Here is a 17,358-nt window from a genome sequence, read left to right on the forward strand (position 1 = left end):
AAATGAAATATTTAATGTATTGAAAAAAAATAAATTCACCAAGCTAGAATTCTATATCCAGCAAAATTGTTCTTCAACAGTGAAGAGAAGATAAACTTTCTCACACAAACAAGAAACTGAGGGAATTCATTGCCCATACATGCATTTTGCAAAAAAAATAATGTTAAAAGTTCCCTTGAACAGAAGGGAAAATAATACAGATCAAAACCTTAGATCTACATAAAGAAAGGAAGAGCATGAGAAAAGGGAAAAGAAATAAAATGATTTATTTTTCCTATTCTTAAATGCTCTGATAACTGCCTACTAACAATGTACTGGGTGATTATAACATATACATAAAATATGAATATAATAGCAATGTCATAAGGAATGGGTGGAAGGAATTGGGAATGCTCTTTAATAAAATGCATACATTATATGTGAAGCAGCTTCGTGTTATTTGAAGGTAAATGTAAATGAATGAAAAATATTTAATATTATAAACTATGGAAACTGTTAATTAAAAAAACATATTTGATACATTTCATGGAGAAAAAGAAATAATATGTGATCTCACTTACATGTAGAATCTGAAAAAAAAAATGAACTCAAAGAAACAGAATACAGATTGATGGTTGCTGGGGTAGGGTGGGGAAGGGGGATGTGGAAATGGGTGAAGGTGGTCAAAGAATACAAACTTTCAATTATAAGAGGAACAAGTTTTGGTAATATAATATACAGTATGGTAACTAGGTTCAGTTCAGTTCAGTTCAGTTCACCGACTCGATGGACATGAGTTTGAGTGAACTCCGGGAGTTGGTGATGGACAGGGAGGCCTGGCGTGCTGTGATTCATGGGGTCACAAAACGTCAGACACGACTGAGCGACTGAACTCGAACTTGAACTTACCTGCTGAATATTTCTCTTCCTTTTCATCTTGTTTAGGTTGCTGTGTTTTTGGTGGCCTTTCTTTATGCTGGAAGTTTGTGGTTCCTCTTTATTATGGAGGTTCCTCCCTGTGGGTGGGGTTGAACGAGTGGCTTGTCAAGGTTTCCTGGTTAGGGAAGCTTGTGTCAGTGTTCTGGTGTGAGGAGCTGGATCTCTTCTCTCTGGAGTTCAATGAAGTGTTTAGTAGTGAGTTTTGAGGTATCTATGGGTTTGGTGTGACTTATGGCCGCCTGTATTTTAATGCTCAAGGTTATGTTCCTGTGTTGTTGGAGAATTAGCTTGGTATATCTTGCTCTGAAACTTGTTGGCTCTTGGGTGGAGCTTGGTTTTTGTGTAGGTATGGAGGCTTTTGGATGAGCTCTTGTCGATTAATGTTCCCTGGAGTCAGCAGTTTTCTGGTGTTCTCAAGTTTTGGATTTAAGCCTCCTGCCTCTGGCTTTCAGTCTTATTCTTACAGTAGTCTCTAGACTTCTCCATCTATACAGCACTGATGATAAAACATCTAGGTTAATGGTGAAAAGATTCCCCACAGTGAGGGACACCCAGAGAGAGGTTCACAGAGTTACGTGGAGAAGAGAAGAGGGAGGAGGGAGATAGAGGTGACCAGGAGGAGAAGAGGGGGGGTCAAAAGGAGAGAGACAGATCTAGCCAGTAATCAGTTCCCTAAATGTTCTTCACAGCCTGGAACACCCAAAGAGATTCATAGAGTTTGGTAGAGAAGAGAAGGGGGAGGGAGGAGATAGAAGTGACTTGGGGGAGAAAAAAGAGAGTCAAGAGAAGAGAGAACAATCAAGCCAGTAATCACGCTCCTAAGTAAAAATGGGTACCAAAGATTGGATTCTTAAAGGTACAGAATTGATAACAAATACCAAAAAGCAAAGATTAAAAATCTAGAGTAGAGGTTAGACTCTCAAAAATACAATATTAGAAAAATCATAAAAATTATTTAAAAAAATGTATCAAATTTGCTTTAAAAATGGGGTCTTTTTTGCAAGGTAATAGTTATAAAAACAAAAATTAAAGGAATAATAAAGAACTTTAAAATTAAAAAAATTAAAAATTAAGAAATGATAATAGTAAAATATATCTAGGAATTTCTCTGGAGCTGTTGAGGACAGTGTGGGGTCACTTTAGTTTCAGATAGTTCCTTGTTCCAGCTTATACTTCTCAAGGTCTATAGGCCCCTTCCAATGTAGTCAATGCCAACTACAGGGTTTTAATCTGTTGCACCTATCACTTCCAAAGCAGTTCCCTGTTCTTTGTTTATTTTAGCTTCCTCTGTTTGCAAGTCTCTTCAGTGTCTAATATCCACCCTGACACAAGGGGGTGAGGGTGGTCACTTATTTAGTCTCACTTGTTCAGGTGTGCTGTGGGGAGGGAGGAACACTGTGTGTGGGGAGAGCTCATAGTGTATGGACCACACTCGGTTTGCCCCAGCTCATGGCATGTGTGCTTTCCCGGTCTACACTGCTCAGGCTCCAGGTTGCTCTGCAGGGGAACCATCTAAAGTGGGCCCTGGGTTGCATGCACTTCCCAGGTCTAAGCCGTTCAGGTTCAGGTTTTCAGGTACTCCACAAAGGCACAGACTTGGTTAGGCCTGCGTTTTGTGCCCTTCCCAGGTCTGAGCAGCTCAGGCGTCCAGGTGCTTGGTGAGCGCACTCTCCCAGGTGGGCTGTGCGTCTTATCACCTCCCCGGTCCCAACCCCTCGGTTTCCTGGGTGCACAGTGAGAACACCGTCTCAGGTGTGCCATGGGAAACTGATCTCTGACTGTGAACCTCCTGGCAGATGTCAACCATCCAGGATCCCAGGAAAACTTGGTTAGCAACTGGGAGCCTGCTCACAGTTTAGTGGAGGATGCCATCTCTGGGGCCGAGATTGCCCCTCACTTTCTGGGTCTGGCTGTTGCCCACCTGCCTCCCTGCCTCCAGCAGGGGAGGGACTGGTCTGCAGTTGGCTAGCTCTCCTCTGGTGTTCACTCAATCCTTTGTTCTGTGAACGGGCCAAGCTGTGCCTTAGAGCTTTTTGCAGGAAAGTTCTCTCTCTCTTTCTATCTCTCTCTCTGGCAATCCCACAGTTTGGGTTGCTATCTCATGTTAGCTCCCTCAGATTGTCCTCAGGGCAATCAGGCCCGGTCCTTACCTAAGCATGCAGCCACGCCTCGCTGTTCAGCCCCCGCTCGCTGCTGGTGGATGCGAGCATCTGGGCTACTTTTTCTCTGGGAGGTGCTGTTAGATGCCTAATCTGTAGGGTGTTTTTTTGTTTTTTTTCCTCCCGATCATGTTGCCCTCTGGGATTCCAAAACTCCCCCACAGACCCTCCGGTGAGAGAGTTTCCTGGTGCTTGGAAACTTCTCCTTCATGACTTCCTTCCTGGAATGGGTCTCCACCCCTAACTCTTTTGTCTCTCTTTTTATCTTTTATATTTTATCCTACCTCCTTTCAATGAGAATGGGCTGCCTTTCTGGGTGCCTGGTGTCCTCTGCCAGTTCAGAAGTTGTTTTGTGGAATTTGCTCAGTGTTCAAATGATCTTTCGATGAATTTGTGGGGGAGAAAATGGTCTCCTGGTCCTATTCCTCTGCCATCTTAGGACTGTCCTGAATGTTGAATTTTAAGCCAGCTTTTTCACTCTCCTATTTCACCTTCATTAAGAGGCTCTTTAGTTCTTCTTCACTTTCTGCCATAAGGATGGTGTCATCTGCATATCTGAGGTTATTGATATTTCTCCCAGCAGTCTTGATTCCAGCTTGTGCTTCATCCAGCCTGGCTTTTCACATGATGTACTCTGTATATAAGCTAAATAAGCAGGGTGACAATATACAGCCTTGATGTATTCCTTTCCCAATTTGAAACCAGTCCGTTGCTCCATGCCCAGTTCTGTCTGCTTCTTCTTGACCTGCAAACAGGTTTCACAGGAGGCAAGTAAGGTGGTCTGGTATTCCCATCTCTTGAAGAATTTTCCAGTTTGTTGTGATCCACACAGTCAAAGGCTTTACTGTAGTCAATGAAGCAGAAGTAAGATATAGATCAATTAAAAGAGGGGATGAAGTGGAATCATATTAAATAATCAAATAAAAGCAGAGAAGGCATAAAAAGTGGAGGAAAATGTAGAATAAATGAAACAAATAGAAAACAGTTACAAATATATTAATAGTAAACATTAATCCAACTATATCAACAATCACTTTAAATGTGAATGATCTATATATACAAGTTAAAAGACACAGATAGACAAAGTGATATAAAACAATATCCAATCACATTTTGTCTACAAGAAATTCATTTTAAAGATGAAGATTCAGGTAGGCTAAAAGTAAAGATATGGAAAATTTTTTTTTTGTTTGGTTTTTGTTTTTGACTCTAGGACAAGGAAATCATTAGGGATACAGAGAGGCATAACATAGTGAAAAATAAGTCAATTCTGTAAGAAAATATAGAAATGTTAAATGCATATGCAACTAAAAACAAAGTATCAGAATATGTGAAGCAAAATCTGATAGAGATGAATGGAGAAATAGGCAAATCTACTGTTTTATTTGGAGACTTCACTACCACTCTGGAAGTAATTGATAGATCAAAAAGGCAGAAAATCAGTAGAAAAACAGGTGACTTGAAGAGCACTATCAATCAACTCGATCTACTTGACATTTATAAAATACTCCATCCAACAACAACAGAATACATATTACTCTCAAGTGACATAAAACATTTATCAAGATAGAACAAATTCAGAACCATTAAACATAGCTAAAAGAATAGAAATTATACTAAGTTTGTTCACAAACCGCAATGGAATTAAACTGAAAATCAGTAACAAGAAGGTAGTTAGAGTATCTCTGAAATATTTAGAAATGAAATAACATACTTCTAAATAATTTGTAAGTTAAAGAAAAAAGCCCAAAGAGATTTAAAATATATATTTTAACCTAAATAAAAATGGAAGTATAACTTAACAAAACTGTAAAGAAAGCAGAGAGAAAAATAGAGTAAAAAAAATCAATGAAATTGAAAACAGGAAAACAATAGAGAACATCAAGGAAACACAAAATTGGTTTTTTGGAAAGATCAATAAAATTAATAAACTTCTAGTTGGGCTAGCCAAGAGAAAAGAAGACAGAATTACAAATATCAGAAATGAAATAGGAAGCATCACTTCTGATTCCATGGACATTAAAAGGGAAATAATGAAATACATTCACATGTATTCTACACCTGGCAAAGCTCTCCTTCAGAAATGAAGAAGCAATATAGACTTTTTCAGACCAAAAAAGGTGAGGGAGCTCATCACCACTAGACCTGCCTTACAAGAAATAGTAAAGGCAGTTCTTCAAGTTGAAATGATATAATCATATACACAGAAAACTGTAAAACCTCAGCAGCAACAACAAAACTGTTAGAAATAATGAACAAATTCAGTAAAGTTGTTCCAGGATGACAGGCTTGGGTGGGCTGTCTTCCACAGTTGATTTGATATGGACAGACTCTGGCCCACAGAGGGAGAAGGCTAACTTAGTGATAGGAGTCAAGGTGATGATCCTAAGAGAGGACTAAAAACTCCCACCACAGAAAAAAAACTGGTCCCCAGGCCCATCCTACCCCAGCTGTTAGCCTTGGGAGACCTTGGGAGATAGTCAGATGTGGCAGACTCTTGATTTCCACCAGCAAAAGAGATACATTTACATGGAGGTGAGGGCTTTGATCTGAGGGGAGCACTCAGGTCAACCAAGAAAGGACTCCCAGACCCTGCCAGTACCCTTATGGAGGGCTGAATTATCTGCCCATCCCAAACAGAGGGTTCCCACAGAAACATACCCAAGACCCCAAGCAGGAATGTCAGGAACAGGTGCCACCACCCTACCCATTTCATTTCTGCAATGGGCATCTTGGGCGAGAAGGGCCTTCTGAAGGCAGGGGATGCAGGCCTAGGAGAAGATGAGGGTGACCCCAACCCAGAACACACAGGGAGCCATGCAGAGCCCCCTGACCCTGCAATCAGCTCTGATGAACCCCCACACAAGTCTGTCAGGTGGAGGCTCCCCTTTCCTCCCTTCTTGGGGAGGGAAGGCTCCTTATCTGAAGGGTGAGGCATCAGGTGGACCCAGGCAGGGCGCTCACAGAGTGCCACAGTCAAGGTGAAACCTGCAGGGTTTTCCCAGCAAGGTGCCTCTGAGGGGCAGCAGAGGAAGAAGTCCAGGCCCTGCCAGAGGTTGGTTGGATTCAAAGTGAGTATTCAGAGTGAGGAGAGCAGGCCCGCTCAGCCCCTGGCTCTGGCATGCTCTGCCCCTGCCTTCGTCCCTGGGAGACCTCAGGCAAGGGTTCTGGATGTGTCTCAACTTCCACCCCAGGGAACTGAGGCACAGTGGCATTGTCGGTGGGGGACTCAGGGTGGGAGATGTGGAGGTAAGGATGCGGAGGATCCTGCCCTGTGAGGCTGAGAGGAACTCCATGGGGACCCAGGGGCCCATGATGCCCTAGCTCCCGGGCCTAGGGAGTGCTGCATCCCTTTGTCTTCTGACTTCTGTCTCTGGCACCTCAGGGCGATGGTGGTTGCAGGATGAGGGAACGGTGGGCTCCAGGTGGGCTGAGAGGTCAAGGAGACCCAGAGAGACCTGCTCTTCTCTACCGTCAGAGGCTCAGGGAGACACCTCCATCCTCCCGACACCTCCCCACTCCCCAGCGGCTCAGACATGGTGGCCTTCGCCCCTCAGAAGCCCTCTCTAGTCCGAGGAAAGGAGTGTTTCTACCCGACAGGAACCCCGACACAGACAGGGTTGTGCAGACACTGCCCTGTCCCTGCTGCCAGCCCCAGAGACCCCACAGGCCTGTCTGGCAGATTCTTGGCCTCTGGCCTTTTCAGTAGTCCCTGTGAGGTGGCTGCCGTGGTCTGAGAGGTTCACCCTCTGGTCAGCAGAGGGAGGAGCCCCAGCCCTAGCAGGAGTGGAGACAAGGACTCCGAAGGTAGGAGAGGGAAGCCCTTCCACTGTGGAGAGATGGATCTCTGGCCTCGTCCCACTCCTGCCATCAGCCGCAGTAGACTCCCAAATAGGGTTGCTTCAGTGCCCTGTGCTGCCCACCCCGCTACCCCAGCTCCGCTCCCTTGTCTGGTCTCTGGGAGGCAGAGCCTGGGCCTCAAGGGTGCAGCTGCAGGTGAGAAGGGGAAGAATGCACCCCCCCCCCATCTGCTGGTTTTGCAAAGCTCAGTGCAGCAGAGGGATGAGTCTCAGGCTCTGCCAGGGGTTTACTGGAGGAGTGGACCCACTACTGAAGAACAGATGGGGCCCATGCCTCCCTGCCCCTGGTCTCAGCCATCAGGGACCCAGGGTGTGTGGTTGAGCGTGGTGCCCCTTCACTTTCTCCTCTGCTATCTCAGGGAAGTGAGACCTTAGTTTCAGGAGGGTTACCTCATGTCAGCAGAGGGAGGAGTTACAAGTCTCAACATAAGGACTCCCATGAACCCCCTATTACAGGAGAGTTGGCTCCCCAGAGTTAATCCAGCTCTTATGTCACCCCAGGGAGGCCCTGGGCAGGTGTGGCCAAATGTGGCACCTCCCTCACTTCCTCCTCTTGGTCTGAGGAATGTGAACTCTTGTTCTGAGAGTTTTGTCTCAGAGCAGCAGAGGGGTGGGTGCAGGCCTGCCTGGACAGGAGAAAGATGAGGCCTCTCAGTGGGCATTGATGGGACCATCCACCTTGGAACAGTGAGGACATCACAAAGTCTGGCCTTCCCCATCCTGTCAGCGCTCTGAGTTGGGGGCAGGACTGTAATGGCAGCTGCAGCCTGAGGTGTCCCTTAGCTCCTCTTATAGGGATTCACATCATCCTGGGGGTGAGGGCCATGGTCTGAAATGTGTGTCCTCAGGTAAGCTGAGCAGAAGAAGCCCAGACAGGGCCAGGGGTCAGTCAAGGTGATGTCCCTGAATGTCTGCCACACCAGAACAGAGGGGACACCACCGTGCCCAACCTTGCACACTCTGCTGTCTTGCCTGGAATCTGCAGGCTAAGCCGGCTGGTTACACCCTGAGGAGGTTTCTTGGGATTCTTAGGGCACAGATCAGTCAGGAAGACAGGAGACCAAACCCCTACCCCAAGCACTATCTAAGGGAAGATCTGTTAAGATAGCCTTGGTCAGAGCTGACAGGGTTGAGTTTCTCACACTCTTCCTCTCTTCCTCAGATCAATTAGCTCTAATCACCACCTCCTGCCTACGCCTCTGCCTGCCACCCTCAACAGCATCACCATGCCTCACAGTCAGAAGAGTCAGAGCCACAAGCTTGAAGTAGGCCTTCAGGCTGAAAAAGAGGCTCAGGGCCTGGTGGGTTCACAGGTTCCTGTAGCTGAGGAGAAGAAGGCCACCGCCTCCTTGCTCTCTTCTTTGATCCAAGGCACCCCAGAGGTTGTGCCTACTGCTGGGGCACAGAGTGTTCCCCAGAGTTCTCAGGGTGCCGGCTCCTTCTCTACTACCATCGAAGCCATTCCACTGAGCAAATCAAATGAGGGCAGCAGCCAAGAAGAGAGTCCAAGCAGCTTCCAGGCTCTCATGTTCTTGCTCGATGATGTGCTAAACAAGAAGTTGGCTCAATTGGTACAGTTGATGAGGGTCAAATATGTAACAAAGGAGCCCATCACAAAGGCAGAAATACTGGAGAATGTCATGAAAGAGCATGAGGATCACTTCCCTGGGATCTTCAGCAAAGCCTGTGAATGCATGGAGATTGTCTTCGGCATTGAAGCAAAGGAAGTGGACCCAACCAGCCACTCCTATGTGCTCCAGAAGACACTAGGTCTCACCTACGATGGGATGCTGAATGACGGCCAGAGCATGCCCAAGACCGGCCTCCTGATATATATCCTGGGTGTGATCTTCATGGAGGGCAACCGTGCTACTGAGGAAAGAATCTGGAAAGTGCTAAATATGATTGGGGTGTGTGCTGGGCAGAAGGATTTCATCTACGGGGAGCCCAAGAAGCTCATCATCAAAGATTTGGTGGAGGAAAAGTATCTGGAGTACCAGCAGGTGCCCAATAGTGATCCTCCATGCTATGAATTCCGGTGGGGTCCAAGGGCCCATGCTGAAACCAGCAAGATGAAAATCCTGAAGTTTTTTTCCAAGGTCAATGGGGTTGACCCCACTTCCTTCCCATACTGGTATGAGGAAGCTTTGAGAGATGAGAAAGAGAGAGCTGCCGCTGGGGATGCTACTTCTGCCATGGCCAGCATCTAGGTTCATAAATGACATTGGTCACATACTTATTGCCCTCTGTCTGATTTTAGAATAAGTATTTTTCTATTCTGTTAAACCTGGCATTGGAATAGGAATTTCCTTAGAAACCTGCAAGAGCCCAACAGTAAAATAGATGGGATCAAGAAACAAGAAAAAAATGTAAAAGGCGGTTATCCTAAGAATCCTATATCTCTTTTTGTCTGCTGTTTTGTAAAGTTAAAGATATACACTTAGATTTGCTTGGCTAATTAAACAATGTATGAGAAGTTAAATTCTAATAAATAAGAGTCCTGGCTCACTGGCTTATTTATGCTTATAGGTGGGTCTTAGAGGTGAAAGAAAAGCCTAGAATGGAAAATTGCCCCTGGCAGTTCCTCTGGGATCACAGAGAAACAGAGCCCACTGGAGCAGGTGTGGAAGATGTCCTGCCCTCTGTCGCCACACCACTAAATACAGTGTACAAACTCGGTGTTCTGTACATATCGCCTAAAAGGATTTCCTGAGAAAAGGCTGATATTTCTTTGAAGCAGTGCCCATAGGCTGGCACTTTTTCCATGCTGAGAGAAACAGAGCCCATGGCACTGAAAGGACATTTAATTATTAATAAGTTATCATTAGTGTAATTTGGCCAACCCTAAGCAAGGGCTAGATCTTTGCTAGGGGTGAAACGAATGAAAATAGTCATTTGGATGGAAGAGCCATTGGGAGGAAGGAAAGGGTTAGTCCTTGACTCAAATTCTGGGAGTTTTGAGTTGCATTCAGCTGGGGAAGACCTCCCAATATCCAAATTAAAGATTATACCTATTATCAAGGAAAATTTACTGAGTTTTGTTTACAGAGCAACATTTGAGGCTCACTTGTTTTATGTCGTAGAGTGCTGTATATTCTCTGAGATGCCATGGAGCACACTCATGCTCACGCGCGCGCATACACACACACACACACACACACACAATCCCAGGAGAATGATAGAGTTTAGGGTCAAAATCATATTAGAATTACTGTTATTATTAAAGGTCCATTAAATGCCAGGCCATGTACTTGACAGTCCCACAAGTCAGGGCTTGTTAAACCCACTTCACAAATGAAGAACCTAAGGCTCATATTGGCCACTTGTCCATGGACCCAGTATCACATATCCAGTAAGTGACAAAGCTGAGACTGGATTCCTGGTCTGAATTCACTGAGATCCAGGCTCTCCCCACTCCTCCTAGCCTGAGGCAGACCTTTTGTCTCTTAGTTCATTTCTCTTCCCAGTACTGCATCATGGCAACAGAAAGAAGGGCCCTGTGGCCAAGGTACTAAAAGCAGGACTAAAGAAGAAAGGTGATGATGAGAATTAAACTGGATTTCTGGATTGTGTGTGGCCTTAATTTACCTCTGGCCCTTGTGCCTGAGCCCCAGGGCTCCTTGAAAGCTGACTGTGCCTAGGTGCTGACACTTTGTCCTGGGGTCTGGCACTTTCTTGCATTACACACCCTTCCAGTGGTCTTCCTTCATGTGCGCTTCTGTCCAACTCTGGAATGTGGCCTGCTAATCAGCTTATCACGTCCTCTTCTCTGAACACTGTGCCCTGCTCCCAGTGGAACAGCCCCAAATATATCAACATTATTTTAATTTGTGTCTCCCCTTTTCTCATTAGGTTAAGCAGAAAATCAATTTAATTCCTCACCCATATAAAGACGGATTTAGGCAGTGAAGTCCTGAGTAAAGGGATTCCTCAGGGCAGGATTTAATGTCAGCAGGACCTTTCCCTTTGTTTCAAGAAGCAAGCAATGAGCTAGAATGACCAGGAGCCAGGGATAAAGATTAGACAGGACACAATCAGTCAGTGAGCGTCGTTGAGAGCATCCTGGCAAGAGCAATTGCCAGAGTCCAGAAAAGAGACCACCTACAAAACCAAGTCAGAAGAGGCCCAGGCAGGCTGGTGGGGCTCTCTGAGTCCAGAGTTCAGGGGCCAGAAGAAGAGATGGTGGGGAACCTGGGTGGGTGGTACTGAATGCCTTGTAAGAATAGGCTGGACACTGTTTACAATAGCCAGGGCATGGAAGCAACCTAGATGTCCATCGGCAGATGAATGGATAAGAAAGCTGTGCTACATATACACAATGGAGTATTAATCAGCTATTAAAAAGACTGAATTTGAATCAGTTCTCATGAGGTGGATGAAACCAGAGCCTATTATACAGAGTGAAGTAAGTCAGAAAGAAAAACACCAATACAGTATACTAACACATATATATGGAACTTAGAAAGATGGTAACGATGACCCTATATGCCAGACAGCAAAAGAGACACAGATGTAAAGAACAGACTTTTGGACTCTGTGGGAGAAGGCAAGGGTGGGATGATTTGAGAGAATAACATTGAAATATGCATATTATCATATGTGAAATAGATCGCCAGTCCAGGTTCAATGCATGAGACAGGGTGCTCAGGGCTGGTGCATTGGGATGACCCAGAGGGATGGAATCGGAAAGGAGGTGGGAGGAGGGTTCCGAATGGGGAACACATGTACACCCATGGCTGATTCATGTCAATGTATGGCAAAAACCACTACAATATTGTAAAGTAATTAGCCTCCAATTAAAATTAATTAATTAATTAAAAAAAAAGAATAGGCTGGGGAATCTGCATTTGTGACCAGCTGGAAGTCTCAGTGTGGTCTGAGTGGGTAAGTCAATTGGAGGAGTGGGCCAGCCATGTACCAGATACCACCCGTTCACTTCCCCACCACCCATTGTGTCCTGTTGGAAAGAGCACAGCTGCTACCCTCCATCATTTGGATGAGCTACGTTTCTTGACACCTCTAGGGGTGCAGGACACCTTTGCCAGTGTCCCTGGGCTGGAAGCTGTCTTGATGCCTGCTGGAGGCTGGGGTGTTGCCCTTGTGTAGAGTGGACCCCTCCATAGAAGCTAGGGCTATGTGAGTGAGTGGGGTTGGGGACTGACATCTACCAGTTGAGACAGGCCAGGGGCACCTGTGAAGAGTGGAAGGCAATGCACAGTCACAAGGAGAGGGCAACTGGAGAGGCAATCCTTGGGACTAATCACCTCAGAGACTCTTTGGCTAAAGGGCTAGGCATGGGCACACATTGAAAAATGATCCAGATGTTGTCCCTGCCTCAGGCTGCCTCCCTTGGTTTCTGAGCTGTTGGGACACTAGAAGGTGGGTGTCCTGCAGCTATGACTGCTGGTCTTCATTGCCACCAGGTTGTCCAGGACAGAGGATTGGCCTGCATTATCTACCCAGGTGTAAACTGGGGCACTGTAGGACTTAATTCATTTGCTTTCCATTTCTTAGAGATCAGTGTCCTTCATGACCTGATGTCCAATAAGTTGAAAGTTTTTTCATATCTGGATTTTTAGGTATATCAGGTATGAGTTCCATTCCTCTCACTCCACTGTGGCCAGAAGCAGAAGTTCTATAATCCAAATTTAAAATCTAAATTATCAAGGCATGACAAATGTCCTCGAATTTCAATCTCATTCACATTATAACTAGTATTGAAAGGCTATGGGGCACATTTATGTTAATATAGACATACATTCGACTAGGAGAATATACAGCAAAATGTCAGCAATGTATTTCTCTACTGTTGTTGTTCAGTTGCTCAGTCGTGTCCAACTCTTTGCAACCCCATGGACTGCAGCATGCCAGGCTTCCCTGTCCTTCAGTATCTCCCGGAGTTTCCTCAGACTCATGTCCATTGAGTCAGTGATGCCATCCAACCATCTTAACTTCCTTCATCCCCTTCTCCTCCTGCCCTCAATCTTTCCCAGCATCAGAGACTTTTCTAATGAGTCGGCTGTTTGCATCAAATGGCCAAAGTATTGGAGCTTCAGTGTTAGCATCAGTCCTTCCAATGAATATTCAGGGTTGATTTCCTTTAGGATTGACTGGTTTGATCTCCTTGCAGTCCAAGGGACTCTCGAGTCTTCTCCAAATCCACAATTCAAAAGCATCAGTTCTTCAGTGCTCAGCTTCTTTGTGGTCCAACTCTCACATCAGCACATGACTACTGGAAAGACCATAGCTTTGACTATGTGGACATTTGTCAGAAAGTTGATGTCTCTGCTTTTTAATACCCTGTCTAGTTTTGTCATAGCTTTCCTTCCAGGAGCAAGTGTCTTTTAATTTCATGGCTTCAGTCACTGTCTGCAAGGATTTTGGAGCCCAAGAAAATAAAATCTGTCACTGCTTCCACTTTTTCCCCTTCTATTTGCCATGAAGTGATGGGACTGAATGCCATTATCTTAGTGTTTTGAATGTTGAGTTTTAAACCGGCTTTTTCGCTCTCCTCTTTAACCCTCAGCAAGAGGCTCTTTAGTTTCTCTACTAGTGGAAATATAAATGATTTCTATATTTTCTTATTCATGGTTTTAAAATTTTCCAACATTTTGGAAATATATATGAATTACCTTTATAACTATAAATATTTTAAATGTGATTTTGACTGCCAAAAATAAACACATATCCTCTAGATGGTTTGTTTGCAAAAAATTTGATCAACCTCTTGCTGAATTCTACCCAGCCTCTGGCTTGCCTACTGCTTGTTTGACTAGAAAGAAAAAGAAATGCAATCCAATTAGTAAGCTGTGTGTAGCCATCCAACTTCCCTCACATTTTCAAAGACAGTGCTGCATAGATAAGAATCCATCTCCTTTTTAAAGCCTTCTCTCCAGAAAAAGTATTAACTTGTATTTCAAAAAGTAAAATTACATTTACATCTAAATCATATTCTCCATGATATGATTGGATCCAATATTTATACAAAGGAGAGTATATGGACAATTTGAGGAGAAGGAATTATAAGTATCACATTCATTACTATGAATGTTGTTTATGTGTCTCTTGTCAGAGCTCATAATAAATAAATCATGCTATTTTTAAATGATATTCTTCAGTCATTACTGCTTTAATTCCAACTTGTGCCTGAAAATGCACTTTTATTTTCTTATGACTGATGCAGCATTTTCATTAAAACACTTATCATTTTCTTTCATAGACTATTATCAACACACAGTCATGATTATCTTTCACAAAGTAAATATCATGTAAAAAGTTGTAATTGATAATTTTGATAATTTTCTCTACTGCAGGTTTTATGCTCTGTTGTTGGCTATATTTCACATACTCATTTTCTGCACTCAACTATTTCACTATTTTCATGGTTTCATTCACACACTGACCTAACAAAAGCCATTAATGATTATTGATATGATTCAAAATTATTTGTGTGCCTTGTGCTGTGCTGTGCTTAGTCGCTCAGTCATGTCCAACTCTTTGCAACCCCATGGTCTCTAGCCCACCAGGTTCCTCCATCCATGGGGATTCTCCAGCTAAGAATATTGGAGTGGGTTGCCATGCTGTCCTCCAAGGCATCTTCCCAATCCAAGGATCGAACCTGGGTCTCCCACATTGTGGGTGGGTTCTTTAACTTCTGAACCACCTGGGAAGCCCAAGAATACTGGAGTGGGTAGCCTATCTCTCTCCCGGGGATCTTCCTGACCCAGGAATCAAATCGGGATCTCCTGTATTGCAGGCAGATTCTTTACCATTTGAGCTACCAGGGAAGCCCATTTGTGTGCCTTAGGATATTTTAACCACTGTGTTGCTTATTCCTTGTTCTTCACTTTTCTTTCTCTCTTCCCTTTGTTCCTTCCTTTTGTTCTTTTTTTTTTTTTTTTTGTAAAGTACAACTACATAGCCTCTTTCCTTATGTGAACATTTTCTCTTTATTGGACCATAGTCTACTTTCTGAAATTAATCAGCCCCTGAATTTTACCAAATCATTTTGATCCAAATGTGTTTCTATGGGTTTTTTAGCTGTAAAATATATACATATGATTTATTTCTTTGCAACTGGATACTTTCTAATACTTTATTTTTTATTTTTAAAATGTAGGTTTCACATTCTCCAAAAAAAGGATGCATGTGAAAATATACTTCAATTTAAAGAATAATAAAGGTGCAAGTGAATTAATAAGCACCAGTGACTTTTCCAATACCATTTCTTTTAACCAATGTCATTTAATAAGTTAGCTAGCATTTTCCTCTTGGAAAATTAAAACTGTTCCTAATTTTCCCATGTCATCACCTTGTTTCCTTTATATGCATTTGCTCTATATCTAAATCATTTAATCACTACTGTACACTTTTAAACATAACAAATTACTACTGTAAGACGTTCTTCTTACAGTAGTAAGAAGAGTATGATTTTATATAACCTGATTCTGATTTTAAGTAACCTGTCATTTTTGCCCTTTCTGCAAACTCCTGTATTCTATGCAGTTTCATATAATTTAAACTATGTCTGCAATGCACTGAATATTTATGTCTTCTCCAAATGCTTATATGTTTGGAGGTGAAGTCTTTGGGAGGTAATTAGGTCATGAAGGTGGAGCCCTAATGAATGGGTGCCTATAGCAGAGGCCAGAGAGTTAGCTAGTTCTCTTTCTTCCATGTACGGATCAGTCAGTTCAGTTCAGTCACTCAGTCATGTCTGACTCTTTGTGACTCCATGGACTGCAGCATGCCAGGCCTCCCTGTCCATCACCAATTCCCAGAGCCTACTCGAACTCAAGTCCATCACATTAGTGATGCCATCCAACCATCTCATCCTCTGTTGTCCCCTTCTCCACCTGCTTTCAATCTTTCCCAGCATCAGGGTCTTTTCCAGCGAGTCAGTTCTTTGCATCAGGTGACCAAAGTATTGGAGTTTCAGCTTCAGCATCCGTCCTTCCAATGAATATTCAGAACTGATTTCCTCTAGGATGGTCTGGTTGGATCTCCTTGCAGCCCAAGGGACTCTCAAGAGTCTTCTCTAACACCACAGTTCAAATAAGGATACTGAGAAGTTAACAGTCTGCAACCTGGAAGAGGGCTTTCATCAGAACCCAACCATGCTGACACCATGATCTCATCCTTCTAGCCTTCAGAACTAATAGACATAAAGTTCTGTTGTTGATAAGTCACTCCGTTTGTGGTATCTTATTATAGGAGCCTAAGCTGATGAAGACAGTGTTCAAAGCCATTGTTTTATAACAGTCTTTTTAAAAAAAGTTCTTAGATATTTCAGCTCCCTTGTTTTGTTCCATTGATGCTATTTATTGTTTTTCTAATTTCAATTTCATTGATTTCTGCTTGTATCTATATTATTAGTGATACTATCATTCTTCTTGCTTTGGTTTTAATTTACTTTTATAATTTCTCACATTAGGAGCAGATATTATCAAATTGAGTCTTTTCTTCCTTTCTAATATAAGCATTTAATGACATAAATTTCCCACTTAGTACTTCCTTAGCTAAGTCCCCAAAATTGTGATATGGTGTATTTACATTTTCATTCAGTTCAAAATATTTTCCAGTTTCCTTCAATAATTTCTTTTGATCCATGATTTACTAATTGTATTGTTTAATTTCCAAATATCTGGGGATCTTGATGATATAAAATAAAATAAATGTCGAGGCCTTAAATGCTACAGTGAGGAGTTTCTACATAATGTGCTGACCAATGGGAAACCATTAATGATTTTTGAGAGGTGTGCTGACATGATCAGAGCTATGCTTGAGGAAAGACAATCTTGAAGGATAGAATGGATTGGAGGCAGGAAGTAGGGAGGTAGCTAAGGGTCAGCTACTCATTCTCACCAACTATGCCATATCATGCTGTTACATGTATTGAATTTCTCTCTGCTCCTGAAAGATCATTTCTCTAAGTATTCAAGTCACTTTGAATTTAAATGCCAAATTAAATGTACTAACAAATTCACTAGTTAGTCATCTAATTAGCACATACTTTAACTATCTACATGAATGACTGATTTAACCATTACCATGGCCAAGTCAGTTAAATTGCTCAGTTTGGGCTAAAATTGTTGTTAGTGGAGTAGATATTTGCATTTCATATATGCATTTCAAACTATAAGTAATTGCTACTTGGAACCTAAAACGTAATTATCATGAGACATAATTAGTATTAAATCAGAATCTTATAAATCTCTGCCTAATTATCCTGAATCATATATCTAGATGTCTGGTTGCTATATATTTTTGTAAGGTCTCATGGTCTTTTAAACCAAAGCATTTAGTTTAACAAATCTCTTGGAACTTACCAATTCTGTGAAAGTGGAACAACTGTCACCCAGCATGTGTGACTTACAAGGTAAACAAGATGAAGTTGGGCTGAGCTCATAAAACAGCATGTG

The 17,358-nt window shown here is 43.1% G+C and overlaps 1 protein-coding gene across 1 annotated transcript in view; it reads left to right on the plus strand.

The window, feature by feature from the left end:
• The window catches only part of LOC129639388 (putative MAGE domain-containing protein MAGEA13P), a 192,518-nt gene extending 183,089 nt beyond the window's left edge, over window positions 1–9,429 (plus strand). Inside the window, exon 2 of the mRNA XM_055564517.1 lies at window positions 8,100–9,429. Coding sequence (XP_055420492.1) covers window positions 8,164–9,147 — 984 coding nt within the window. The 5' untranslated portion in view covers window positions 8,100–8,163 and the 3' untranslated portion in view covers window positions 9,148–9,429. The remainder of the gene's footprint in view (window positions 1–8,099) is intronic.
• Window positions 9,430–17,358: the final 7,929 nt, after the last annotated feature.

Source organism: Bubalus kerabau, chromosome X (assembly GCF_029407905.1).
Source record: "Bubalus kerabau isolate K-KA32 ecotype Philippines breed swamp buffalo chromosome X, PCC_UOA_SB_1v2, whole genome shotgun sequence".
NCBI classification, from domain to species: domain Eukaryota; kingdom Metazoa; phylum Chordata; class Mammalia; order Artiodactyla; family Bovidae; genus Bubalus; species Bubalus kerabau.